Raw genomic sequence first — 27,647 nt, 5'->3', positions numbered from 1 at the left:
TCACTCTGTTCACTGGTTTATTGAGATTTGGGGAGCTCCTTCCCCAAGAAATACCACAGTGCAAAAGGGATGCCACCTCCCGCCCCATAGGACCATCTGTCCATCTCAACAGTCAGGGGTGCCTTCCTTCCAACAGGATTCTCACCAACCGTCCACTGGAAGAAGCTCCCCAAACCTGCCCCCGTTTCTTCTCCCTCTTGCCCCAGAAAAACACAAAACCAAAGGAAGCACTCTTGGGAGAGGATGATTGTGCATGGGGGCCAAGGGTGGTCCACGAGTGGGAAGGAGAAGGGGGAGAGTGAGCAGAAACCGGGTGTGACAAGGAGAGGATGTGGATGGCTCCACTAAGTGTGAACTGGGGAAAAGTGCGTAACAATGTGCAGAGTCGGTGCATAGGGCTCCGTTGTTAGGATACAAAGCTTTTAAGGTGCAAAGGGAAGAGGGTAGACAAGGCAGCACAAGGGCACACAGGGAAAACCACAGGTAACCCTGGATGTGTGCACTAGGGAAGACATGCTAGACAAACAGCCCGCGTCTACCCAAACACTCCCTCACAAGGGCACAACCGTGACCGGAGATGGGCAGCGCAGTCACAAGTGAAGGAAATACAACAGAGCAGGCAGGGCCACAGGAAGGGTGAAGAAAGCACAGGTGAAACGCGTGCACGCACGTGAGCCACTGGAATGAGCTGGGAGGGGAGGACACACGCGCGATGCTAAGTGTGAGCCCGTGGAGCGTAGGAGCCTGTGAGCCTTGGCAAGAAAGAGTGCCCTGGAGAGGCAGAATTGAAAAAGGACAAAGCTTGTGAAAGAGTGGAGGGGCAAGTAGGTTGGAAGGAGACCAGGATGGTGAGAGACATGAGGAGGCCCTGTTGGGGCAGAAAGAGCACTTGGGAGAGATCCCTGCTGGACCAGCAGAGCACAAAGGCCAGGGAGCTGCAGGGTTGGGGTTGCCGTGGCAACGAGACAGAGGGTGTCGGAAAAGAAAAGGGACCCGTGTACATAGTGAGGCGGAGGAGCCAGTGAGTGAGAAGCTTCAAGCCGGGTACAAACTGGAGTATGAAGTAGGGATATAAAATTATATGAACGAATGAGAGCGAACAGGGTCTGGTTCCTGGAGAACTGGAGACCCGGACGACCCCCGGGGACTCACAGCGGGGCAGGTATTTACAAGAGATGGGACTGAGTAGAGACTTCTTCCCACCCGGGAGAGGGACCCCCTGCTTCCTCCCAACCCCCACCCTTCTCCTTCTCCCTCTCCCTCCCCCTACTGGCCTGTCCTCCCTCACACCCCCTTCCTCATTTGTAAAGCAGGTGGACTCGACTCCCATCACAGCTCAGCCGGTCGGGGGGCTCAGGGGGCCCCCTAGGCAGGCCCCCCGAGGGGTCTGGAGGTGTCGGAGGGTGGCGCCGGGAGCGGAGCTGCTGCCGAGACTGGAGCTGATGGCGCAGTTCAGAGACGCGCTCCTCTTTCTGGAGGAAGAAACCGATTGGGCGAGTGGGAGAAGAGGAAGTCAGGAAGGGGTGGGAGGAGGGAAAGGGAGGAAGGCAGAGAAATTGTGGGGGAGACGGAGGGGCAGACAGACAAAAGAAAGTAAAATGAGGCATCAGCAGAAGAACAAGGAGAGCCAAAAGAACACAGTGGGGCACGGGCTGAAGGAAAGAGATCAGGGAAATAAAGTGGGGGGGGGGGGGGGCGGCTTGCCCAGAGCTTCCGGTAACTGGGCACCCAGCTGGAACACCCCGCAGTCTGCCACCGCTCTGGGGCGCAGTGGACACCGTGGGGGCCTGCCCAGCTTCCTCTCACTGGAGAGCACCCTCAAGCCCCGCACCGGCCACCCCAGCCCAGGGCCACCCCCTCGCCTCCAGCAGGTAACAGCGCAGTTCGCCCTCCAGAGCCCCCTCCGCCTGCTGAGGCAACATTACCGTTTACAAAAGCCCGGATCCTGGTGAGTCCAGATCCTGGTTCTACCGTTCCCCTTCCCTATCCTCCTCCCCTCACTCCCCGGCAGCGTCCCCCTGGGTAAATCACATGCACCTGAACCCCAGTCTCAGGCTTGGCTCTCCCTCCCCACATGGGCCTCCTGGGCCGCCAGCACCCTGCCTTCGCCACACACCTCGGCAATGATCTTCTCCAGTTCCCGGTTCTCCTTCTCCAGCAGCCGGGACTTCTCCTCCTCGTTGTTGTTGGTTGAGGACCCTGTCTTCATGGTGTCCTGTGCCTCCGACTGCCACTCCCCTCGGGTGATCAGCCTGCGCATCTGTGGGCAGGGGTTTGGGGCATAGATGGCTGAGCAGGGACTGTGTCAGCGATTGGCTGATGGTGGGTTGGAGTCGGAAGGAATGAAAGTAAGGGGGACAAGCTGGGCTGGACAAGGGGTGAAGTGGGAAGAGGGGGCCAGGGAGCAGGGTCCTGCGAAGAAGGGATGGAGAGGACATGGGCAGGAGAGGGTGGGAGAACACCCAGCACCGCACCTTGGGCACGAAGAGCACAACCAGGGTGATGTAGGAGGAGAAAACTATGGCCAGAGAGGCAAAGGCGAAGGCGGCGTCCTGCTGGCTGGACAGGATCATGGTGACGGGGGCGGTGATGAGGCACAGGACCTGGGAGCAGAGCAGATCTGTGGGCTCAGACAAGAGCCAGGGTCTTCTTCCCCAGGAAGGAATCTATGAGGACAGTTTCCTGGGGGACTTTCCATTTGCAAAAGACCCAGTGTTGGGATCATCCTCAACTCTAGGTTGAGAAGAATCCCAAACAGTCCCAAACCAGCACCAGCTCTAGGTCAGCCCCTCCCTCAAGGCAGGAACTCCCAGCATCTCTATAGGCACATCAGAGTCCTCGAGCATCAGTCAGTCTCTGGGCCTCCCTGGCAGGAAATCTCCATTCAATTCTAGCCAGTGAACCTCAGACAAGGAATTTAACCAGTTTTTGCTTCCTCATTTATCTAGTGAGGATGCTATATCCACTTCTTTGGGTGATTGTGTGAAGATTAATGTGTGCTTATAGACTGGAAAGTGCTTTACAAATCTGAAGCATTAAAAATCATTTTAAGACTTCCACCCAACTGATCCCAGATCTAGCCCCTGATTCTTCCCAGGCTGCCCCATCTGGGTGGCTGTGGTCAGTCCCCGGGGTCAATGCCAGGTGTCCAGGGAGCTCACCGCCACATTGTAGATGGCCATGCCCACAGCCCGGTGGTCGTTGATCTTCTCGGTGGACACACTCTTGGTCTCATAAGCCAGAAAGATACCCAGCAGCAGCAGCAGCCCCTTGTAACCATAGAAAATGCCTAGGATGGCAGGAAAGGGTCACCTGGACCACAAGACCTCCATGCTCCATTCATTCCCCTCCTCTCTGCCCTTTGCCTGCTGCTGCTCCTTCTGATAGGTCCACAATGAAAAGGGGGCCTTCTCTCCAATCCGCCCCCTCTGACTTAGCCCACCCCTCTCTGTCCACTGCCCCCAGTGTCCTCCCAACTCGCCCAGACCTCACTGCTTCCTCCTGGGACTAGGAGCCACGTCACACAGGAAGATGATGGTTGTGAGCAGCTGTCAGTCAACAAGGGCCTGGGCCACACACAGTGCCTTACCCCTTTACCCTCCAGGAGGGAAGATGGCTTTCCACGCTGAAGGTAGGTTTGCCATTTGTGGTCATAGATCAGAGCTATGTTAAAAAGGCCAAAGAGGGCTAAACCTCACAGCCCCAGGCTCACTCGAGGTTGCTAACCAGACAGAGATGGTGTCAGGTCTGGAGATGAAGAAGAAGCCATCTCCACTGGTCCCTCTGCAGAATACAAGCCCTGTCTCATTTCTGCTTTAGACCCTAAGCTCCTCACAGCAAAAGACCAGATATTCCCCATTCTCAGAAAAAATTATCACAGTGACAAAGAGGAGGACGTTCAAACTAGGTTGACAGAGCCCTCTGCCTCTTTTTCCAAAGACCATTCTCTCTCCAAATCTACTGTCCTGGCCCTATTCCCCCAGCCTTTGTGGCATCACGCCCCTCCTCTCTGCCGCATCCCACACACCAAGCCACGTATTCATCTTCTTGGAGCTGCAGTGCTCCAGCTGAGGCAGAATAGACACGTCAATATCTTCCTTCGGTTCCTCCTTGGCAAAAGTCTAAGGGAGAGACAGGGCCACAGGAAAGATGGTTGCCATCGTACCCCCAACACCCACCTCTGCTCAGTCCCCGACTCCCAACTCTGCCCCCACTTTCCTATGAGACCTTCAGTTATGATGCCAAACCCCACTCTAGGTCCGGGAGCACTTTCTGGAACACCTTGAAAGTGCTTGTTCCCTGATTTTTTTGTTGTCTGAAAGTGTACATCCTTCTCAGATCCCCACCACTTCCTTTCTTTTGATGAATCCAGAGCTTTGAGGTAGATCTGCTGAGATGCAGGAGGTTGGAGAGCACCCACCACGGGCGCCTCTCCTCCTCTGGACCACACGCAGCTCCAGAGGCTCTTCTACCAATGAGCCCCGCTCGACCGCCTCACCGCAGGGCCTCCCAGCAAGCGGTACCTCAATGGTCCGGTGCAAGGGGTCCACAATCTGCCAGATGGCGAGGGTGACGACATCCATGCCCACCAGCAAGCCCACCGTGGCGTACAGCTTCCAGGGCTCCAGGGTCTGGGTAAGCACACAGAGCACAGGTGGGCCGGGGGATGGGGGATGTCCTCCTCGCCTCGAGAGCCAAGGCACTGGGGACCAAGGATCAGAAGCAGCTCACCTTCCTCCACTCCTTCTTCTCCTCCTTTTTTGTGAAGACTGTGTGAACCCACCAGATCTTGGTGAACATGGAGCCATAGCCCAGACTAAAGCCCAGACCCAGGAGCCAGAGGCGGGCCTAAGGAAAGAGAGAGGGCCAGAGAGGGTCGCACGGGCAGCAGATGGGACTGCAGCCAGGACGGGTCAGGGCTGTAGGAGGGAACAGGTGCCAGGAGGCAGGACGCAGCCAGGAGGGGACAGGGGGCAAAGGGGAGGGAAAAGTCTCCCTACCTTTCACAAATTTCCCCCACCCATCTCCTTTGCCACTAGAATGATCTTGCTCAAAAAACTCCAGGTTTTAATGGCCAGTCACTTCTGACTGTTCCCAGTGCCTACAGGTTGCAGCCCACATACCTCTGCATGTGGCACGAGACACGGTCCCACCCACGTTCCCAGGCTCATCTCCCACCAGGCCCTCACCCACCCTACGCTACAGCCATGCTGAACTGCTCACTCACCCTTGATCTACTCTTTTCCGTGTCTTTGCTACCCACATGATGTTCCATCTGCTCCAGGGGTAACCATTCTTTATTCCTCCAGCTGACAAAACCCCCTGCACACTTCAGTATTCAAATGCCACCTTTTGTGAGGCCCACACAATGACTCTGACTGGGAGCCACTTTCTCTTTGCTTCCATACCTGATCCCCACTTCGATACCTCTTATAGGTCACTGCAGTTAATTGTCTGCCTCTCCCTCTGCATTTGGCCTCACTGGGGTCAGAGAGCCTCTGAGGAACTGTAGGTGCATGTGTGTGCAAATGCCATGTGCATGGATGCTTGATGAGGACAGGCACAGGGCAGAGGAGGAAGGACTGAGGATGGGCAGGGCAAAGGCTGGGGTTCTCACCAGCAAAACAGAACCACACAAATATCGCTGCTGAAGCCAGCCTTTTTCTGCAGCCCCAGAACCTTCCATGTACCAAGAGTCCCACAGGGCCTCCTCTCTGTGTAACAGCGGTCCCTTCCCCACAACTCTCCCTGCTGTTGGTTCAGATCCCCGCCTCCGTCCTTCCAAACCACAACGCAGGCTCCCACGGGAAGTCCACAGTTCTTGCTCTCAGCCCCCACACCACAGACAAGCCACCATTGTCCAAGGGTTCTCTGGGCAGACCCCCTTCTTTCCTTCGATACCTCCCTCCTCTTCTCTGCAAGGCGTGCCATGGCAACCTTGGAACTGACAAGGGAGCTACAGGATGAAAAAGTCTGAAGGCACAGAAAAAAGGGAGGGAGCCAGACAGAGACCAGAGGGGTGATATCAGGAGAAGGAACGGGGACAAGGGTCAGAAAAGACAAGAAGGGAAGTCAGGGGGCTGCCCAACCCCCCCCCTCACCTGGCAGACGAAGGGGAACTGGCTCCTCCCGATGTGGTAACCATCCAGCCCCAGGGGGAAGACGGCAGCTAATGCCAGGGAGCAGCCCACAGCAGTCAGATTATTCAGGTTGGGCTGTGAGTTCTGGATATAACTAGGGCAGAGGCGGGAAGGGTGGGAGAAAGAGAGAACAGAATTACCCCTCCTCTCCAGGGAGGCTCAGCTCCCCAAACGGCCTGACCCCAACCTCAGGGCCGGAGACCAAGGCAAGCAGTCTGGGAGCAGACAGCAGGGCCTTGAGAGACAAGGCCAGCTGGGTCATGGGCCAGCCAGGGGGCTGCAGAGGGCTCCACAGGGCACAGGACCCTGCCAGCACACACTCTATTTAGAGCCCGCACTGCCTCACTCAGCCCCAAAGCCTTTTTTCAATTTTCCCATTAGCTGCTTTGGAGCAGGGATGAGAGTTATATCTGGTGTCCCGTTTTTGTTCCCAGTGGTCACTGGGAAAGCAATGGGTCAGAGTGGAAACCTCAAGGGTGCACAGCCTCTGGACCTACACAGGTTTTCTCCTTTCTCCCTTCAAGCAACATGCTCATTATCTTGGCGAAGCAGACAGGACAGGGAAAACGTCAGAAGAGAAACTTACCGGACGTGGGAGTTGTAGATGTTAAAGGACAGACAGACAACAGCTAGGACAATGCCCAGGCTGGAGAGAACGGAGACGGAGATAAAGAGCTTCTGCGACAGGAAGCGGAACGTCTTGATGACCAGGGTCTGGTCGGCTGGCGGAGACCCTCCTGCATGGCACGGGGAAGGGAGAGAGGAGGGGGAAGAGAAGGGAAGGAGGGCAAAGGAAAAAAGGTGGGACAGGAGAAGGGGAGAAGGACAAGCTGCTGAAGGACACTTGGGTCTTAGCTCGGAGGACAGGGGGCCCGCACTGCCCTGAACAGGGGCTGCTGCGCGGGCAATTCTCATTGATGCTGGGGCTCTTGGGACGCAATCAGAAATGAGACGAGAAGATGGAGCTAGAGGCTGAACTGTATCACCAAAGTTATAGGGGCTTTTTTGTTGTTGTTACTGGTTGCTCTTTCTGTTTTTTCTCTTTCTTGCAGCAAAGGAAAATGGAAGGGAAAGAAGCGGATACTGAGAAATAAATTTTACGAGGTCTCTTACAACTCAAATCAAAAGCTGCACAAGACAATCAAAGAATCATAAAGCTAATGTGCCTCAAAGTAGCTATTGGTCTCCTAACCTTAGGAGGCATTGAACAAAAAAAACTAACCTGTGATTTTAACCCTGGCAGGATGATACTCCCAAAGGTGTTTTGCAGTAATTATTAAAGAAAAGCTCAAACTTGCCAAAGAGTTTACAAAAAGAAAGAAAAAAATAAGACTAATTTCAATTTGCTTAGCTTTAAAAAAAAAAAAAAGTGTAATTTAGGCCACGCAGCATTTATAGCAGTACAGAACACTGTCCTAAATTCAAATTAGAAAAAAAATTCAAAACTCCAGCAGTGCGAGAACCACTCGATTTCAGCTGGGCAGGGCGGACAGCAGCTGGCTTCCATGGCTTCGCCTCCCCTCCATCCTTCAGATGCCAAGCCTTTGATCAATAGAATCTGCCTTTTGCCCACCTTGAGTATCCTTCCCATGTCCTATTATTTAGCCCATCAGGCACACAAAGAATATAATTGCTTCCTTTTTCTCTTTAAAAAGCACATTTTAGCAGAAGACAATTAAATGAGGTTTTGCATCTTCTCCTACAGTTTAAGCAACCCTTTTCCTGACAAAGATGAAGAGGCAACTCTAGGCGTGAAGTAGCTGGTTCAGACACATCAAGGCACCAGAACATCTGGGAAATCCAAATGGAGTTTCCACTTCCCACCCTCTGCCTCTAATCCCCAGTTGCCCCAGCAATGTACTATTTTTAAGAGAGCATTGCTACCACCCCGCCTATTCCCTCTCCAGTTACACCAGTCTCCCCTACCCACGACTCAGAGGTGTTGTTCCCTTTCTCTTAACCCCAGTCCCTGGCCCATCTCCCTGGCACATTTCAACCTAATGGCACCTGCCCCTCATTCAAACACCTGACCATTTTTCTTTATTGTTCAGGAGGGGTTGAAGGATCCACTTACCAATCCACTTATCCGTTTTGGACCAGGAAAGATCATCCTTGGTGCTGTCATAATAGCCGATCTTCTTGTAACTGCCACCTGGACGGAGAAGCATAGGAGTGACCACAGGTAGGTGAAAAGCTCATTTCAGGCATCCTCAACTTCCCACTGCCCTAAAGTATTCCCCATGGTTGTGTCGAATTCTCCCTTCACCTGAGCCCCTGAAGGATGCTTGGAAGGACCTGGGGGTGGGGAGGTCGCCTGAATCAACAATCTGACTTAAAAGCACTGTAAGGTGGATGCCAAGGCGACGCAAATAAATCAGAATATCTTATATGTTTAAAGCCCTTCAGTGAAGAAATCTCCGCAGTATGTCTGCCACCCATTCCACAGGCTCACACCTCTCTCAGCAAGACGTCTCTCACTGTGATTCTGGCTTCTAAATCTTTAAACATGTTTCAGCTTATTCTCCCTCTCAAGATAGACAGAATCACAGGATCTATTTTCCCAGAGGCTTTCATTTTAATTTTAGAAATTTCTCTTCCGTTGACTTGGCTTCTCATTCCTTAGACAAGTTGCATCCGCCTCTTAAAAAGCCACAAAGTGAAATTCAGTCACTGCTAAGATTTCTAGAGCTGCCCCAGTTACCATAACTTTTCCTTCTAAAGCCATTTCACACCCTCTTTGACCCTGGCTGAAGTCCATTCCCTCTCGTCCTGGTTACAAAGAAGATCTGAGAGGACGTGGGAGGTGGGGGAGAAGCAAAGAAAGAAACTTTTCACAGGAGGCCAAGAAGTGGTTCTTTTGGCCATGCTGTGAGAGGCTGAGAGTGGGGTGGAGTTGAAAAACTAATTCAGAAGTTTTGCAAACCCCTCAGTGTGCTAAGTTATAAGAAAATACCATTTGGAAAATCCAAACTATACGTACTGCAGAAAAGTCAGGAATACTTGCTTCCATGTCAAGGAAATGCAGTGGATCCCCTTTATAAACAGCACGTTTCCTAGATTTGGCTTTTCTGGACAAGCCATGAACCACACAACTCAAGCCATCAGAGGGAAATTTCTCAAATTAAAAGGGGGACCACTAGGGGAAGAGGGTGGCTGTTTTCAATCTGCATGCCCCTTTCAAGGGCACAGCCACTGCAACTCAAAGAAACCCACTCACAGCTAAGCTTTTTATAATCATCATTATTATTTAAAAGCTTGATGAACACAATGAGAAGAGAGGGCAGCAGGTGGGGAGGCACCAGGACAATCTTTTGATGTCTCCTGACGTTCCGCTCCCGGGGGTGTCTCAGCCCGGCCCCAGCCTGTCCCCTCCTGGCCTCCCCTGACCCCTCAAGGCCCTGCGCTCACCCTGCAGCTGCTCGATGAGTGTCCATGCCATCCGAGAGCCGCTGGCATCAAACACCACATGGCCCTGAGGGGGAGAAATATGTGGAGGAAGGTGAAGGGGATAAAAGCATAAGAGAAAAGAGAACATCAGGGACTCTTTGAATCCTTATGGTTTTGATGTAATTGAGCCTCTGAATGAGTTCTATTTATGGCATTTGCCTGCATATAGGACACACCCCAGATGCCCATACCCTAGATTTTAGAAACATCAATCTTTTGAAAAGAAGCCTCACCCAGGAGATTTGAATGGGAAAACTCCCCAGAGAGAGCACCAGGGGGCCTGGCTTCTGGCTGTGGGACAAGAGCAAATCATCAAATCCCTCCGGACGCCAGTCTCCCCACTTTATAAGGAATAAGATGATCATTCAGACTGCTTCCTCTTTTAAAATCCTGTGATTTTCATCTGACTCATAAATACCTGGAGTGAAACGAACTGAGAGGAGAGGTTGAAAGAAATGGAATGTACCACTTCCTTCTAGTCTTTTGTGGGGTTTTCTGATTTGGGGGTTCCTGCTTCCCTGGTCTGAGACTGCTTATTGCACAGAAGCAACTGAGAGAGACAGAATGCATGTTTCCAGGAGAAGGCGCCTCCGAGAGGGCTCCCTGGGTGGGAGGACACGGGCGTGCAGGGAGGGGCTGTAACTCACGGAGACACCCTCGAAGGACGAGGAGTTCATTGCCCGGTAGATCTGGTCAGTTATGGTCTGGTTGTTGTAGTTGAAGTCTTCCAGGCGCACACCCGAACGGCCACCCCCTCCGGACGTCTTGTTCAGGGCCAGTGCCAAGGCCCAGATGGCATCGTAGGCCAGCGGTGCCTCCTGGAAGCCTCCCGTCTCCTCAGGGTGTCTTTTTAGCCGCTTGGTCAGTTTCTCCACAAACTCCTGGGACGTCTGGGGAGGAAGAACAGGAGGAAAGGATTGGCGGGGGTGGGCATCTGATTCTGGCTCTGAGACTTGGACTTGAATGGATGGTGTGTGTTCATGTCATCACACTGAGCGTATGAACATTCAGAATCTTCAGCTGTGCCTGTGCGCCTGTCTTAGATCAGAAGCTACTAGACTGGAGCCGGGGTTGGCTGGGTCCAGCGGCCTTCGTGTGTCCGGCTGCTGGCTCAGAGCTGCACACGGAGGAGTTTAATGAACAGACGCTCCGCATAACGAATGGCAAAGGCTAGAAAGCAGAGAGAGGGCGAAGCAAAGATGTGGCTTCTCCAGGGAAGAGCTGCAGCACTGACGTTCTCGCAGTCGTCAGACCTTCTCAGTAGAGCTGACGAAGGAGCTGACAGCTCCTCCAGTTCTGAGAGAGCCCAGAAAAGGTGGCACCGCAGCCTTCCTCATGCTGCTCATCACCCGGGCAGCCTTTTCTTCAGGGCGCTAACTTCCTGCCATCCGCGTGTGAGCTCAGCTCACCGTCTACTGCAGGGTTTTCAGAAGACCAAGGACTGCAGCAATACCCTCACCTGCTTGAAGTCCATCATTCAGTCCCCATCCACACCCCTCCCAGCCCTCCGTCTTCTCTTTCCAAGAAAGCTAAAAAGAATAATGGCTCCTTTAACGGTGTCGTGAAATGGATCAAGAAACCCAAATTTCTATACCTAGCAGTAACAGTGTTTGGCTAAATAACTGTAAGTAAATTGCTTGAGTTTGGGGAAATGTCTCTGCCAACATAGAGAAAGTCACATCTGCCCTTTCTCACCTCCCAGAAACCATTCGAGGAAAGGCTCAGTGGCCACCGGTTGGCAAGGCACAGGTCATACACAGGGCACCACCCGACTTTGTTCAGATTCGGTGTGTATTGACCTACACATACTGTAATGAAGGAATGAACAATAAATAAAAATCTTTGTTCCCTGTACCCTGCTCACTTTTCTTTCTATTCAACTTTCTGGAGACAAGGGGGAGTGGGAAACGTAAGGACAGGCCATGTGGTGGCTGGAAACAGCCTGGGCTTTGAAGAGCGGCAGGCCTGGGCTCTGCTCCTTGACGACAGGACCAGGGTCTATTTCGCTCTTAGTCCTCAGCATCCAGCACTGTGCCCCAGGGTGGACAAACAGTAAGTGTCCACTGTCTTAGAGCAGTGAAAATACTCTGTATGATACTCCAGTGGTGCATACAAGTCATTATACATTTGTCCAAACCCACAAAATGTACAACACCAAGAGCGAGCCCTCGCCTAAACTAGGGACTTTGAGTGTTACTGATACGTCAACATAGGTTCATCAACTGTAATAACCACTCTGGTAGGGAGCGCTGATAAAGGGGGAAGCTAGGAATGAGTAGGGCAGGCGTCATAATGGGGAAGCTCTGTATCTTCCTCTCAATTTTGCTGTAAACTTATACTGCTCAAAAAAAAAATTATAGTAAGTCTTTAAGAAAAATGTTCATTGGTTGGATAAATGGAGGAATGGATTCTAATTCTAACTAATCCACCTACCTACTGTATAATCTCAAATGAGTTATTAATCTGCACGAGTTAGTTATTCAGCTTTAAAATGGGAATGATACTAACTACCTTGAAGAGTTAGTATAAGGATAAAATAACAGCATGTATAATATGCTGGGTATAAAGTAAGTTACATTTTTCCTTTGTGAATTTCTCTCTCTCTCACCTCATCCTTGCTATTAATATTCAGATCTATAATTCCAGACCAATATTTCAAATCCTGTATCTCCATCTTAAGGCATTTGTAACTATATAGGCAATAATCTAAAATTAAAAATATCTAAGACTAAGCTCTATTTTTCTTCACTCCCAACACTCCCCAGGACATGAGACTGAAACCTTAGAATCACATTAGACTCTTTAAATCACAAAGTCCTCTTAATACTTTTGTTGAAGTGTTTCATTAGTATCAACCCTCCTTACACAGAAAAATGTTATAATAATTATGATAACAATAACAATATCTAACATTTATATTGTCCCTACTATGTATCTTTTCTAAGGTACGTATATCAACTTATTTAATTCTCAAAGTATCCAATGAGGTAAACACTATTATATGCCCACTTTAGAGATACTAAAACTGAGGCACAGGAAAATTTCACTTGCCTGAAGTTATACTGCTAGTACATGACAGAGCTGGGATTCAATCCCATTCCAGGTCCACACTCTTCCCAACTACTTACTCCACACTGCCTCTGCTGGCTGAAAGGCCTCTCTCGGCAGAGCACCAGCTTGGCAGACAGCAGCTAGGCTGAGACCTTCTGAGTAATCCTTCAGCCTCCAAGTCCATCCAACCTTCAGTTCAGAGTAAGCACTGCGTCCAAAAATCACCCAGATGGGAAGGGAATCGTGTGCTCTGCATGGTGCTGTCCCCTGCCCAGATTCTCATCCTCCCCGCTGCCTCCAGGTCACCACCACTACCACTTGGCCACTGGGGGCACCACTGCCCCAATCCAAGACTAAAGTTACAAAAAAATCTTCCCCCTTTAGGTCAATAAAGATGTTTGTAAATTTTCAAATGGAAATGTCACTAGGCAGCTTGAGGAAAACTGAACAACAACAAAAATTCCACAGCCCAGAGAAATTAGTGAATTAACCAAGTGCAGATTTATGATCTTAATTTTTTATCAGCTGTCTCTATATGTGAGACTAAATGCTCGACAGTGATCTAAAATGTGTATCCTGAGTAGCTTCGTATTTTATCTTGTACTCAGGTTTGGTGGGACCTGTATTCCAATCAGAATTTATCCACAATCTTATCCCCAGGCAAGCTACCTCATACCTGAGCTCTCTTACAGCTCTAATCCAGAGCTATATTTCTCCAAAACCATTCTAACCCACTCTCCCATATCTGGCTCCTAAAAACTCTGTCTAAACCAAGGTTCCCCAGTGCCGCACCACTGACGTTTTGAGCAGGATTATCCTTTGTTGCGGGAGACTATCCTGTGCATTGTTGAGAAGCATTCGTGACCTAGGTACCAGTTAGCTACCAGCTGTGGACAACCACAACTGCCTCTACACATTGCAATCTCTGATTAAAAACCACTGTTCCTATGAAAATGAATGTATGTCCATGTATGACTGAAGCACTGTGCTGTACACCAGAAATTGACACAACATTGTCAATTGACTATACTTCAATTATAAAAAAAAACACACACCACTGTTCTAATAATCCTCGAAGTGTGGTCCCCAGACCAGTAGTACCAACATCCCCAGGGAACTTGTTGAAATGTAAATTCCCAGTCCCTACCCCAGACCCACTGAATCACAACTTCCAAGGAAAGAGCCCAGTCGTCTGTGTACTAACCAACCTTCCAGGTGGTTCACAGAAGCTTGAGAACCACTGATCTAAATGTAAGGCCATCCTTTCAGTGTGGAGGCTCTGGGCCATAGGCTCAACTCTTGCTTCTGATCCATTTGTCTTGCTCCTATTTGATTCATCTATAACCTCTTCTCTAGTCAATTGTTAAGACTGCTTCTACCCTCTGAAAAATCTTGGCCTCTTCTTCGAGCATTTTAGGCTACCAAACAGGCCTAGCGACACCCCTAGGCCTCAAAGGCAGGCACCATCTTTCTCCAGAGACCAAGAGCCAGAAAGAGACCCGTCAACTCATCCAGCTCCAGAAGTCCAGATGCCCCCTTACACCCCCAGCCAAATCCCTGTTTCCTATCAGAGGTTCCTCTAGTTCTCTGCTACGGGGTAGAAGCCACATTTGGCAGGTCCTAGACTCAGGGCAGCAACAAGCCTTTCTGGCTTTAGTTACTGGCTCCTCTGCTTCTCTGGGTTCTCAAGGTCAACTCACCAGTCAGGTGCTCTACAGAGAAGTGACCTTGCAGAATTTTTCCACTGTATTTCTCAACCAAGATGCCTTAAACATAGAGTCCCTTGGAAATGTCCCAAGACAGTGTCCACAATCAGAGTACACACGGCAACTGACCCATCACCATCCACTGCCAGAATAAACCTTCTGAATCTCCTTTCCCCATTGCTCAAAAACTGCCATCTGCTAAACAGTGTTAGCTGATAAAGTACAAGCTTCTTAGTGAGGCTTCAAGGTTTTCCATGGGAGGTGATAGGGCAGAGCAGTTTGGAGCTGGTTTCAACTAGGATTCAATTCCAGCTTCACCACTCAGTAGCTGGTGACCTGGGATAAATCACTTAACCTCTCTGAGCCTCAATTTCCGGGTATATAAAATGGAAATGAAAAATCTACATCAGAGTGTAGCTATGAAAATCACTGAATTCAAGTATCTAAGCTCCTGGTTTACCACCTAAAAGCAATTATCACTATAGCTTTTTAAAAATAAGATAGTCAGATGGCTTTACAACCATTCACTCGCCCTTAGCATGCTCTGCAAAGCAAGAATTTCAGACTTGGGGCTACACTTGGTATAATAAGCAGACACAAGTTTGCCCTCTCAAGCTCAGCCAAGGTTCCTGTACTCTCTGTGATGTAGTGCTGAGCAAGAGGAGTCTTCCCATCGCACCACCCCCTACTCCCTGTGCCCCCCTCACCTGGAGGCTGAGTCCCACATCAGAGAATGTGTCTTTTAACTTCAGGTCTGTCACTAACCAGCTGTCTGGGGCTAACTGATTTCAAAAGTCCCTTCTACATCTAAAATTCTGAAAGAGAATCATTTCAAAAGCATCAAGGGCCAAGCTAATTGAGTATCAATCAGGAGTGAATATTCAGCAACTCTAAAGTGCTCTGGAGTCACCAAGAAAATAAAATGCTTTTGTTTTTTCCAGGAACAGCGCTCCTGTAAAGGTATGCTTGCAGATACAGCATCTACATTATCATTAACGCCTCTCCCTCATTTGACTTCTTACCAACTGCTCCTTGTTTCCATGGTAACAGCCCTGCAACTCATCAGGGCCCACTGAACATACCACTCTTATTACTCCCCCTTTCCTGCCCAGGGAAGTCACAGCAGAGCTGGAATCCACAGGAAACACAAAGCAAACAAATTCAGGGTGGACAGAGGCCCCTTGCTCCCTCTGTATCTCCAAACTCCACACCTGCTCCCCTGTCCTGAGAGGCCCCCTCAGTCCCCTCCACTGGCCCAGGTGCCAGCTTCTAAGCCCTCACGTGCTCACCATGTTGGAAATGCTGCGGGTGTTGGCAGGGTTCAGCATGACGATCTCAGTGGTGATGTGGCCCTCCACTGCCTCCGTCATCTCGTCCACTGTGCAGTTGATGGACGGGTCATAAATCTTGAACCAATTGTCAGCGTACCACCCAATGAGGAACCAGACATATTTCTTCCCAAAGAGCCGCTCCTTGTACACCTGAATGCAGACGAAGAGGAGGGCTAGGTCTTTGTTTCATTTCTCTGTCGTTATCTTACTTGACACTATTTAGCCTCTTAAGATTCAAAGAAGGGCAGAGAATTGAAAAGAGAGATCTACATGTTTTGGGGGAAGTAGGAAAGTCTCCTCCTCCTTCTAAGTCCCCTCAACCCCGCCTCTACTTCTAAGCGGTCTTTTCCAGTCAGACAGGAAAGATAGGATTCACAGGCTCCTCCAGAAACACAAAGCGATAGGAAAATGAGGCCTGGAGCAAGAGTTCCATGTGTGAGAAGCCAGGATGTGGAGTCAGAGCCAATAGACAGGGATCTCATATTAATCCTCACCTCCAATCATTTGTTCAGAGAGGCAGAGAGGAGATCCCAGGAGACACCCAGGGCAAAGAGCCCACCCAGTGCCCCTCCCTCCTCATATTCCAACTCCACCTCACAAAAAACTTTCCGGGCTTCAGTCTCATAGAAAAGTCCCACGATGATTCGGGCATCCTGGCGCTACAGAACAGAGAGAGAACAGAGCTCCTGAGGGACGCTGGAAACGCCAGAGGGACTAAGCCAAGCGCTTTCACAGCTTTGATTTCCCGTCCCAAAGTGCTTAGTGCAGGGTTCTCTCAATGGGTAGTGGATAAATGTCAACTGGAAGATGGAGCTCAACTCCCCCAAGAGATGTTACTGTCTTGCAGAATCAAAATTATGTGACGTGATGCTGGTACTAGCTAACGCTCCGCTGGTAAGCAAATTGCAGTATGTAAATGCACCAAATCAACACATTGTATACCTTAAACTTGCACAACATTATATGTCAATTATATCTCAACACCAGAAAAAGCAAGCTTTCCCTACCTGACTCTCCTTTCCAAACCACCACATTTTCCCTTTCCCCAGCCCGGTCCCTTCGCAGGCTACGCCCACCACTCCCGGCCATCCCACCTTTAGGTTTTTGACAGGCACAGCTGGATCGGAGAAGAAACTCTGACGGAAAGTAATCTCGATTCCAGCTTCCTTCACTCGTTCCTCCAGGTCGTCCAGAGTCTTGGATGGAGATGAGGAACAAGTAGAAAAGGCACAGGGTGCACAATGGGGTGAAGACTAGAGGTGTTACTGTACATTCAGAGCAAAGGAAGAGCAATTCTGAACCTTCCTTCAACAGCTCTGTCCCCGGTGGGAAGCGTTCAAAGAAAAGCATCTGGAGTCTTAAGATGTGGCTTCTGACTGGGAAGGTGCTTAGTGAGCAACCCCTGAGGGTCTGTGTCCAGGGAAGTCACCCATTGACCCACTCCTACTCAACAGCAAAAACGGGGGAAAGGAAATCAGAGGAACCAGGAAAAGTTGAAGCAGAGTCTGGTACAGCCAGGATGATGTCAACCTCAAGAGGCAAGTGGGCAGACAGACAGAAGGATCAGAGAGTGTCCTGAGTCACTGAGAGAAGGTTGGGGGAGGATTAAAGGGCCGCTGAACATGACAGTGAATAGAGGACTCAAAGAGTAGAATAACAGAGAGCAGGTGGGCTTCTTTAGGTACAGAGCCAGGTATCTCCTTTCTACCCCCTGAAATCCCCCTCCCTGCCCCTTTGTAGGTGCGCATCTTGCTGGCAGAGTCAGTTACCAGACCATGTATGTGCACTTGTCTGCCTCCCTCTCTCCCCTCTCTCTCCTTCTCTCCTCCCTCTCTGTACCCTCTGTTCCCATCACACACACATCGCCCCCGTGAGTGCCCCTGGAGTCTACCTCTGCCCTAGGTTCTTATCTCATAGTCTTTCCCTTATTTTGCCTCAACTTTGGAGTGAACCTACTTTAACAGAACTGGATTATTTGGGGTCTATCTGTCTCGGGAACAGAGCATCAAAGCAGGAAAAAAAATCCTGAAACCAAAAAGCTGGAAAGGGTCCTGGAAACTCAACTCTTTCACTCCACTGGCTACAGGAAGAACATGCACGTATCCCACTCGGAATGTCTCTTTTAATAAAGAATCAAGGCTTTTGCCCCCAGATGAATTCCATGTCCCATCTCTCTGCCCTGGGATTTGAGCAAAGGCCCCCTTCACCCTGTCCCTGCTCACCGAGGTGAAGACCTCAGTGGTCTGCTGAATGGTGGCGATCTTCTTCCAGCCCCACTTTTCGAAGAGTTTCACCCGCGTGGGATTGTGGAGTGTGGCTGACGGATGAGTTCGGAAGAAGGTAGGAAAGCGTTGCCGGTTTGACAGGGCTGGTGAGCTGGAGCCATAGGAAAGCTAAGAGAGTGGGGACAGGCAGAGGGTGGTCATCACAGCCTCGCTAAGGGCTCCTTCAACCCTTCCCCACCTCTGGGCTCCTCTCCCTCAGCCTCTCCAGCTGCCCTACTTCTCTGCCCAGGGAAGAGTGAGCCTCAGAAGCCCACACACCCCCCACCAACACGGTTCTCTTTCACTGATGCAACTTCCGTTCCTTCCGATGGGGACCAAGGTCAGCTGCAGCCCCACCAGGCCACTGGTGCTCGGAGCCCAACTAGCTCGGGTCTGCAAAGGACTCTGCATCTTGGAAGCGGTCCTCTTAAATACAAGCCCGCAGTACACGCTCTGTTTAGGACAGCCCACCAGGGGCCAGCCCCACCTTCTGACCCCACGCACACTCACCACAATGAGGTTCCACATCCTGGCAGCCTCAGCCACGAGCGTGGAGACGGAGCTGCAGCCGGGCATGAGGATGATCTTGATAGGGTCGTTGTAGAGCAGCTCGTACAGGTACTTGGTGGCTTGGCCTGGGTCACACTGAACGAGGACGAGGATGGAGGGGATGGGGGTAAGCTCTCCCAGGGCTCCTCCCCTCCCTGCATGTCTTACTCTTTTCTTTTTCTCCAGCCACCTGGTTACTTCCCCAACTATCCATCCCTCTGCTGAAACCTTTTGTCATGATCACCATGTCTTCTTCCTGAGTCTCCTTCTCCTCATTTTTGAAACACCCTTCTCTGTCTTGCACCTGGCGCCTTACCCACCCCCTCCCCTGCATCCCCTCCATCAGTATGAATGCAAACACTACCTTCCCTCCTCTCAGTGTATCCTCAGACATCCCCTAGCCCACCTTCCCTCCACCACCCCTCCCCCGACCCCATGTTTCTATGCTCCAAACATCTGTGAGTAGCAAAGAGTCTGCAGGAATATGAATACATTTTCCCCAAGTCCCCAGGCAGCTTCCTTAAAGCCAGATTACGAAGAGTTCTCCCTCACCTCTGCACACTCCCTCTCCTCACCTGCCTTTTCTTCCTCCCTCTTCTCTTTTCAGGGCTAGAGATAAATAAACAGGAGAGAATAGGGACAAGGCCGCCAGGGGGTCCTGGTTCAGTGATCCATGCCCTCCTGCTGTGCCCTGACATTTGACAGGTCCATTAGGAAAAAAGACACTGGGGGCAGGCGGAAGGGGTGGGGGAGAAACAAGATGAGAGGAGAGCTGGAGAGAATAAATAGAATGGGACGCTCAAGAAATCAGATGCTTTTAGGGGTGCCTGAAAGAGAGGGAAAGTAAACAATGCAGACAGCTTGAGAGTGGAAAGGCTTAATGGGAGGAGGGGAGTTGGGGGAGGAAGAGCCAGCCACGGGGCCTCCACTGCCTTTTCCCCTCCTGCTGAAACATGACATTTCAGAAGCTGCTGGAGCCCCAGAGGAAGTGGGGAAGAAATGGAAGCCAGTGGGGAGCCCGGGCAGAGGAGCCAGACAGGAGACACAGGGGATTGGGGAGGGTGATAGGGGGGCACAAATCGAAGGAAATAAAGAAGGCCCCCTAGAGTCTGCTCGCTTCCCACTGAGGCCTGACATTTGGGACACGGTGGGAAGTTGGAGAAGAGGGAGCCAGGGGAGGCTGGACCAAAGAACCAGCTCTCGGCTGCCCACCCATCCCAATCCCTGCTGAGGGCAATGCTCAGTGTCTGCTTAACTGCATGGTTTGAAGGTTCTGCATCTCTCCCACTTGGGCATCTTTGTGTATCTTTACCATTCTCACGTCCCACCCTCCCGCTCTCTCCCTGCATCTATCACTTCAGATCCTGCCCCCAGCCTCTCCCATGGACCCTCAGTGCCCTCTTCCTTTCTTGTCTGAAGATAAGATTAATTGGAACAATGAGGACATATAAGAACATGTAAGATATGGACTGACAATGTACGCCACCACAGTGTCTCTTCTGTTTCTTCCTTCCTTCCCTGACTTCTCTTACATCCTTTTCCCCCTTCCACATCCTACTCAACACTGCATGTTCCCTCTGCCACGTGATTCTCACCCCCTCCCCAATAGACTTCCTCTGTCCTCCCTCTCCTCTGCTCTGCAAGGATCCGGAAACGACACATTCCAGTTCGTCTGCTTTTCCATCTCCCCTTCGCTGTCTCTGCTATTTTCTCCTCCATCTCCCTTCTCTCAGGTCCCCATCTGCTCCCCAACACCTCCAGGGAATCACCTGTCATGGTGGATGAGTTTGAGCTCACATACAGGGCTCCCTGACTCCCTGCGATCCCCTGTCATAAAGCCTGCACCCCTCCCTCCCTGCCTTTCTCCCCGGACGCCCACCCCCATAGCCAATTATTTCTCTTGTTCTCCTAAGCTTGACTCCTCCATCAGAACTGACCCTCTTTCTCTTCCTGCCTCTCCTAACATCTAATTTTTTCCCTGTGCCCTGTTGCTCTTCTTCCCATAGGCATCCTGGGTTTAGTGAAACAGGACTTTAATTGGTAAAGATGCAGATACTTGGGACTCATCCCTGAGTTAGAATCTGTATGTATTTTTAACACACTTCTGGTGATTCTTAGGAACACTGAAGTTTGATAATCACTGTGAAAGGGTCAAAAGGGATTTGAAGGTCCCTCTCTGAGTTCCTCAGAGTCCTTGTGCCTTCTTTTCCCCAAGCACCCTAATTTCAACCCCACTTCTGCCCCTTCTTCTCTCACATTCCTATTTCCAAGTGTAGAATTTTTCCACTGTTCTAAAGAGTGAACATAAAGCCCCAGTCCACCTTGGGTGTAAGATCACCAAGTCCTTGCCTCTGTACTAAACCTTCATGCTCCCCAATCCCTCAAGTCTGTAGGGCCACCTGTCAGAAGATAAATTTGAGGCCCCAAATGTCCTTCCTTCCTGTGCCACATCCTCCCCTATACTCCCAGGCATTCATGTAGGGGATGGGGTGGGAAAGGAATCTTGTAAGACTATCCCCTACTACCTCTGGACCCAAATTTTCTTACCTTTCCCCCCTCCCCCTTCCTTGCCTCCCTAACCCCACTTCCCTTTCCCTTCTCACGTTTTAGAGGCCACAAAAAAAGCCAAGTACCACAGTATAACCCTGGATCTCTCACTGTCCCCACCACTCCTTCTAGTCTCCCTCCCCTACTGCCATTCTTTCCTATTCTGTCTTCCCTGTATCCAGACTCCTCTCCATCCACATGCTCTTGTGGGGGCTCCTCTGTGGCCCTCACATCACATTCATTTTCCTAGTGCCTCTGCCCATCTCTTGACCGTTAGCCTTCTCCATCCACAGTATGCCTTATAGTCCCACATTCCAGGAATCCTCCACAGGGTTGGGGGTGAAGGGATGAGGAGTCAGGGAGGGCTCACAGCTACCCTGCTGTTTGTTGTGATGAATAAACTAGAGCTCTCAAGTCTCTCAAAATTTTCCTCACTGGGTCCCTCTTCCTTCCAGCTCCAACCTGCTGCCAAGATTTACCTTGTTACCCTGGTAAATGTAAACCCCTGATCCAGCTGCCCGCCTGGTTCCCTCCATCCCCCAACCCACCCATCCCAGGGTTAGTTTACTCCCTGAAAGAACAGGATCGTCTGGTACCCTAAGCCCATTAACAATTTCTCCAAACTTCCACTCCAACACCGGTGGTTTCAAGGATCTCCGGGAGCAGAAGGGTCTGCCTTGCAGCGTGATTAACCACCTTGAACCTCTAGACCCTCATCTTGAACCTCCAGCCCCTGCGACTCTTCCCCAAGACCCCCGCACCTCCAGCCTGTCTCCCGCTAGCCACACATGGGAGGGGTCAGCCTGGCAATCCCAGAGCGACTCAGACTAAGGCACGTGCAGCTGGCCCCCTGACCCGCAAGCCCTCACCTCCCACCCACTCCCGAGTCCGGGGCTACCTTGCTGTCGTGGTGGATGAGCTTGAGCTCATAGTCCGGCAGGATGTCCCTGCGGCTATTCACGTCCTCCAGCGCCATCTCGACCGCGGGCTGGCAGGCCTGGCCCCCCGGCCAGCCCCCGCTCATGGGAAACAGCGCCCCGATGTACACTGCGCGCCGTTCTGAGGAGGGGTGCGGGGGGACCCGCGGGTGAGGCCGCGGGAGATGAGGGGAGTGGGAGGCCCACACCGGAGCCACCCCCGCCGCCATCACCACCAGGAGCAGCTGGGGCCACCCCACCCGGGGAGAGGGGGCTCCCGGACCCATGGCAGGGGCGGGGGTAGCTGCTTGGGGAGGAGGAGGAGCTCAGGGGGGACACTTTTTCTGCGGAGGGTTGCTGAGGGGATGTCGGAGAGGCGCCTCCATCCCTGGTTTTGTGCGGAGGAGGGGAATAGGGCCTCGGGGAAGCAGGGAAGCCTGGCTTCCTACGGCCCCCACGGCTTTCGCTCCCGCCACCGCCACCGCCACCGCCACCGCGGACTCTCCTCGCGGACTGACTGACCGACCGAGGGGAGGAGGAGGAGGGAGATGCAGGGCTGGGAGGGGGCTCTGACGTCACGGGCGGCGCGCGGCAGCGGGGGTGGGGGGCAGCGTTAGGGAGGGAGGAAGGGGGCGGGGATGAAGGCCAGCGCTTCTGTGGGAACTACCCTCCGAGGGGAGGGGAGGAGAGGGAGGATGCGACCCCTAGGGTGAAAGGGATGGACGAGAAAGGGAGGGGTCCCACCTAAGGGGAATCTAGGGGAGGAGGAAAGAGGGGAAGGGGCGTGCCAGGAGGGCGGGGTGGGCGGAGGAAGGCCGAAGCAGTGAGCAGAGAGTGATGAAGGGAAAGACGAGAGTGGGACGCAAGAGAAAAGGGCTGGAGCCTGAGTGTCTTAATGGGGGTGTGAATAGATGGGGTGAGGGACTGAGGGTGCTGACGGAAAGGGTGAGGGGAACAGTTTTGGAGAGAGAGTTGGGTGGAGAAGATGCAGGGCTGAGCCAAAGTGGGGTGATGGGGAGAGAGACGGAAACACGGGGCTGGGAGGACAGAGGCTGAGAAGGAACTGAGATAAAGAGAAGGGAAAGGGCGCAGGGAAGGAAAGGATGTGGGGAGGATCTGAAGGAGGGAGAGTGAGGCCTGAGCTGATGGAGTCGACAGGTGAAATCCTAGGGCGAGGGCAGGCAGGAAAAGGTTCCAGAGAAGGTCGGAAGGAACCCCACAGGGGAAGACGGGGTGGAAGCTCAGGGTCTCCCAGCATCCTGCCGCCCCCTGCTGGGGCTCTGCCATTTGGCAGAAGCAGAGTCTGGGAGGAGGCGGAGCCGAGGAGAGTGCAGCCAAGCAGGGAGATGGGAGGGACCGCAGCCTCGCAGAAAACCGAGACTGGAGGCTGGAAACAGGTAGGGAATGAAAGGGCTGGCCGCGTACTGGGGTGGGGGTGCGAGGGAAGGCGGGGAGGACGAGAACCCATAGCCTGGGGACAGAATCCCTGGGGGAGGAGGGTGAAGAGTGAGGGGAAGGGGCTTGCAGTGCACGCGAGAAGGGTTTCCGATCTCACCTGAGTGTGGCGTTCGATTCACTGGCAGCAGGAAAGACGGGGATCAGAGAAGAGTTACCAGTGGCGCCCAGCTTCCCAGGCCTGATCCCCAGCCCCCTCCCACACCTGTCCATGCCGAAGAAGACGAGGGGGAGCGGAAGCCTGCGTTTCTGAGGGGAGGGTGCCTGGGGATAAGAGCAAGGTGGGGCTGTTGGTCAGGACTTGTTGGTTTTCTTCTTTGATTTTTCATAGGACAACAGAATTTGAGACAGGAGGGCCAACAGCTAAGACATGGGCAGAAATTGCTCTCATTGAATCTGGATAGTATAAAATCGGGGGTCTCTCTTTAAGAGAAAAAAACTGCAAAAGCGTTGGTTTTAAGCTGTTGAAATATCTTACTTTTGCAATGTTTACAAAAACCTATGAACATGTGAACACATTATTAGAACCCTCTATGTTATTAAGCACAGGAAGAGGCCTCTGTAAACAAAGAACATTGGGGCTTAAATTTCATTAGCTTCATAGTGAATCCCTCCCCTCTCACCGTGGGACTTACACTTTCCAGAATGGAATGGTAAACTACAAGCAGAATAATTAAGTGAAGTGAGGAAAGCCAGGTCCAGGGATCTTGAAAGAGTTTACAAGGGTAGAGGAAGCAGGAGCTATGCCTGCATCCCAGGAGAGAAGGCTGCAGAGGGAGAATGTGGGTGCCCAGGGGGAAGTCTGCAGAACTAGATGGTCAAAAAAGGTGGTGGACACATGTCAGATTCCCTTGGGGAATGATGGAGGTTTTCTGGGAAGTCTAGAAAAGGACTGTCCTTTTCCCACCCTATCCCTGGACTGTCCTTAATACTCTGATAGTTCTGCCTCCACTTTCATATCTTTTTACTTTTTACCCTGGTAATTTTCCATCCCGGATATTCTTTCCAGTCTTACCAATTTTTCTAAATGTGACATGTGATTTATTTCTGAGTCTTTACAATAATTCAAGTATATGATGAGTGGAGAGGAATCAATTTTAGGAGAGGGTTATGCACAGAAAATTCTAAGTTTAGACAAAGGAACTCAGGCTGGGGGAAACTGGAATATTCAAACCTTAAGAAGGGTGATGGAGGGTGAGATTCGTAAAGGAAAAGAGAAAACATGAGACCCAAGAATTGGGAGCAGGGGGGAGGTGTTAAAAAGAGAAAGGTAAAGAAGCCCCCAACATAGGTAAAGTGGAAATGAGGGGTGGGGGGGCAGCAGGAGGACGTTTGAGGCAGGTGGATGGAGGAAAGAGTTGGGCATTCACCTCTGCCTCCCCAAAGCCCCCCATTTTGTATAGTATCCTGTTCCCCACCCCATCCATTCCCACCCCACTCCCATCCTCTCACAAGCGTCCTCATCAGCTGCATGCAGGCAGCTGTTCCCCTCACCCTGGCAGTGGGGCTTGGGGGTGCTCCACTGGCCCTGACTACAGATGCTCCGGGAGCTGCCCACCAGATGGAAGTCGGGGTCACACCGGAAATCCACCCGGGCTCCGTCCAGAGCTGGGAGGTCCCCACCCGTCAGGAAAACCTTCCCATTTTCCAGGGTCAAATAAGACTTGGAGCAGATTCGGACTGTGGAAACAGGAAAATAAAGAGAGAAGCGAGTTGGAGAAGCCTTCTGCCCCTTAGAGAGCAGGGAGGGGGCTCCGATTTGAGTTTGGGTCCACAAGCATCCTACTCTGCAGGAAATCAGATGTAAACATGATTCACTTCTCTAGATTCCACTCCCCCCTTAGCCCTGTAAGCATCCACACGGGGAAAAAAAAAGGAAAAAGGAAAAAGCATTTCCATCATCAGAACCCAAGATGGAGCTATAAGCACATAAAATGGGATCTCTTCAAAGTCAGCTACAGTGGGCGGTTCTCTGGCTTTGAGATGTGTGGCTGTATGTAACTTTAGATGCACAATCAGATTTGCCTTATTATAGTTGGCTTTTATACTCAGGATAAACTGGGTTTTATTTGGGGAGTGTATGTCTCTGCATTGGAGACAGGTATTCAGAAATGTGATGAAACCATTTTAGAATGTTTTTGCCTCATCTGCCACGAATAATCCTCAAAGAGATGAACTCACAAGATGAATAACCAAGTTATTTTCCCAAATGGTCAGTGGCCTCATGAAGGGAGGATGAAATGAAATGTGCAGGCTGCTAACCTTACTGCCTCCAACTGCACACAGCAAAGTCCCTCTTACATAGTAGTCGTTTAGTAAATGTACTTGTGAATTTGGTTACGCTGGGTTTAAAATGCTGACTTGCCAGCAACAATCCTAAGTTTGAGGCAGGAAGAATTGGCTTGAAGAGGGGAGAGGCTTTGTGAGGCTACTCACCACAGCGGCTGGGTGTGTCCATGTCTGTCCAGGAGCCGTTGGCCAGGCACTTTCGGACCTTGGGCCCTACCACCTCGCGCTCGCCCCGGCACACATACTCAATCTCATAGTCCACAGGAAGGAAGTTGATAGCCTTCACTTGGTCCCGAGTCAGGCCCCGGTACCTGATGCCCCCTTCCCAGGGCGGGTGTATGATCTGGCAACCTGAGGGGTGAGTCCAGGGAGAGGCGTAAAGAGAAGGATGGTGGGGGAAAATGAAAAGGCAGTCAGCAGCGGGAGACAGGGGAGCTCAGGGCGTGGTCAATGGGCAGGTAGAGGACAGAGGGGATGGGATGAGGTGTGAGAGGGTGGGAGTGGGGATGGGTACAGAACCCTGGGCTAAAGGACAGAGCATAGGGAGCCAGGGCTAGAGCTAATCAGAGAGTCCACAAGTGGAAAGGGAAGAGTGCTGGTTGGGGTAATGGAGAAAAGTAATTAAGAAAGTGTGAAAGGGTATGATACGCGGGTGAGTTTGGTAAGAGAGGACAAAGGAGAATCGGAGTTGAACTAGGATGAGAGGTGAAGGGGGGTCTTACAAGGCCACCTGGACAGCAATGTGGGACCAAGAAAACAGCAGAACAAAGGTAGCAATGTGGGGCCAGGAAAAAGGGGTGGGGTTGAGGAAATGATGCGGGGTCACAGAAGGGTGGCCTGGTGTAGTGATGGGGGCAGAGAAAAGGCGTGCTGGGTAATAATGTGGGGTGAGAGAAAGGAGGTCAGGAGTAGTAAAGTGGGGCTGAGCAGACGGGGTTGCCAGGCCGGGATGCTATGTCGGGCTGAAAGATAGGAGACGGGGTGCACGAAAAGGGAAGCGGGGTGGAGGGGTGCCCGAGGTCGCGGGAGAAGGGTGCACCTTCGGAGGTGGCGTTGGGGGTCTGCGCCCCGCCCGCGCCCGGGGGGCGGAGGAAGAGCGGCGCCAGCAGCGACAGCAACAGCAGCAGCATCTGAGTGAGAGGCGGCCGTGAGGACCGGACCGAGCCCGGCCGGCGCCGGCCCGGACCCAGGAGGCGGCCCGGCCTCCCTCCGGTGGCCTCCAAGGCTCCGACCCGGCTCAGCCCGGGGACCGGGAGAGCGCCCCGCGGAGGAGGCGGGGGCGGAGCCCGGAGCGGGGTGGGGGGAGAGGAGGAGAGAAAGCCAGTCCCCACCCTCCTCCTGCCTCCCTCGGCCCCTCCACCCTCCCGGGACTCCACCTCTCACCACCTCCTCTACCCCGGCCCCCACGCCTCGCCCGAGCCCGGCATCCCCACGCTCCCCGGATCGGCCGCCTCGCCGCTCCCGGGTGCCGTCCCCACCGCCCCACCTCTCCCCCAGCCCCGCGGTCCCCGCCTCGGCCCTCCCCGCGCGCCCCTCTCCGAGCCCCGCTCCCCCGGGGCCCTAGCTCTTACCTCGGCGCGCCGGCCCGGCTCCCCGGCTCTCCCGGGCCTCAAGGCCCCAGGCCCGGCCGCTCCTCCCCACTCCCCCCTCCTCTCTCCTCCACCTTTCCCCTCCTCCCGTCCCTCCTCCCGGCGAATCCGGGCTCCAGCCCGGCAAGGGTATCTCCCTCCTCTCTCGCTTCCCCTAAACCCCACCCCCGTCTCTCCTTCCCCGGGGCGGCGGTGGCCGCGGGAGCGGGGAGCCGGGAGGGAAGGAGGCGGCGCCGGGGACCGGGGAAAGCTCCTGGGCGGAGGGAAGGAGGAGGGTGCGGGAGGAGATGGGGCGGGGGCAAGCGGGAGGGGGGCCTGGGAGAGGGCACCTCCCACAACCCGAGCCCCGGGAGCCGCCCCGG

General features: G+C 52.4%; 1 protein-coding gene across 5 annotated transcripts; it reads right to left on the bottom strand.

The window, feature by feature from the left end:
- Positions 1 to 27,588, bottom strand: GABBR1 (gamma-aminobutyric acid type B receptor subunit 1). Of its 5 annotated transcripts, none has more exons than XM_072945467.1 (23): positions 27,268 to 27,588; positions 26,736 to 26,826; positions 25,844 to 26,047; positions 24,966 to 25,087; positions 23,508 to 23,528; positions 21,934 to 22,094; positions 18,450 to 18,584; positions 17,898 to 18,068; positions 16,770 to 16,871; positions 16,269 to 16,334; positions 15,634 to 15,825; positions 10,235 to 10,477; positions 9,549 to 9,612; positions 8,215 to 8,292; positions 6,727 to 6,877; positions 6,102 to 6,234; positions 4,732 to 4,848; positions 4,524 to 4,631; positions 4,028 to 4,121; positions 3,162 to 3,289; positions 2,475 to 2,603; positions 2,117 to 2,260; positions 1 to 1,472 (listed from the first exon to the last, which is right to left on the bottom strand). In XM_072945467.1, exons 6-23 carry the CDS (start codon positions 22,057 to 22,059, stop codon positions 1,299 to 1,301), a joined length of 2,355 nt encoding a protein of 784 aa, XP_072801568.1. In that variant the 5' UTR covers positions 22,060 to 22,094; positions 23,508 to 23,528; positions 24,966 to 25,087; positions 25,844 to 26,047; positions 26,736 to 26,826; positions 27,268 to 27,588; the 3' UTR covers positions 1 to 1,298. The 5 variants fall into 5 exon arrangements, with proteins under 5 accessions (XP_072801568.1, XP_072801566.1, XP_072801565.1 ...); XM_072945465.1 differs by having other exon boundaries at positions 24,902 to 25,087; positions 27,268 to 27,493; XM_072945464.1 differs by lacking the exon at positions 24,966 to 25,087.
- Between the last annotated feature and the right edge of the window lie 59 nt (positions 27,589 to 27,647).

Source organism: Vicugna pacos, chromosome 20, assembly GCF_048564905.1.
Source record: "Vicugna pacos chromosome 20, VicPac4, whole genome shotgun sequence".
Lineage (NCBI taxonomy): Eukaryota > Metazoa > Chordata > Mammalia > Artiodactyla > Camelidae > Vicugna > Vicugna pacos.
This window is presented reverse-complemented; position numbering and strand designations above follow the sequence as displayed.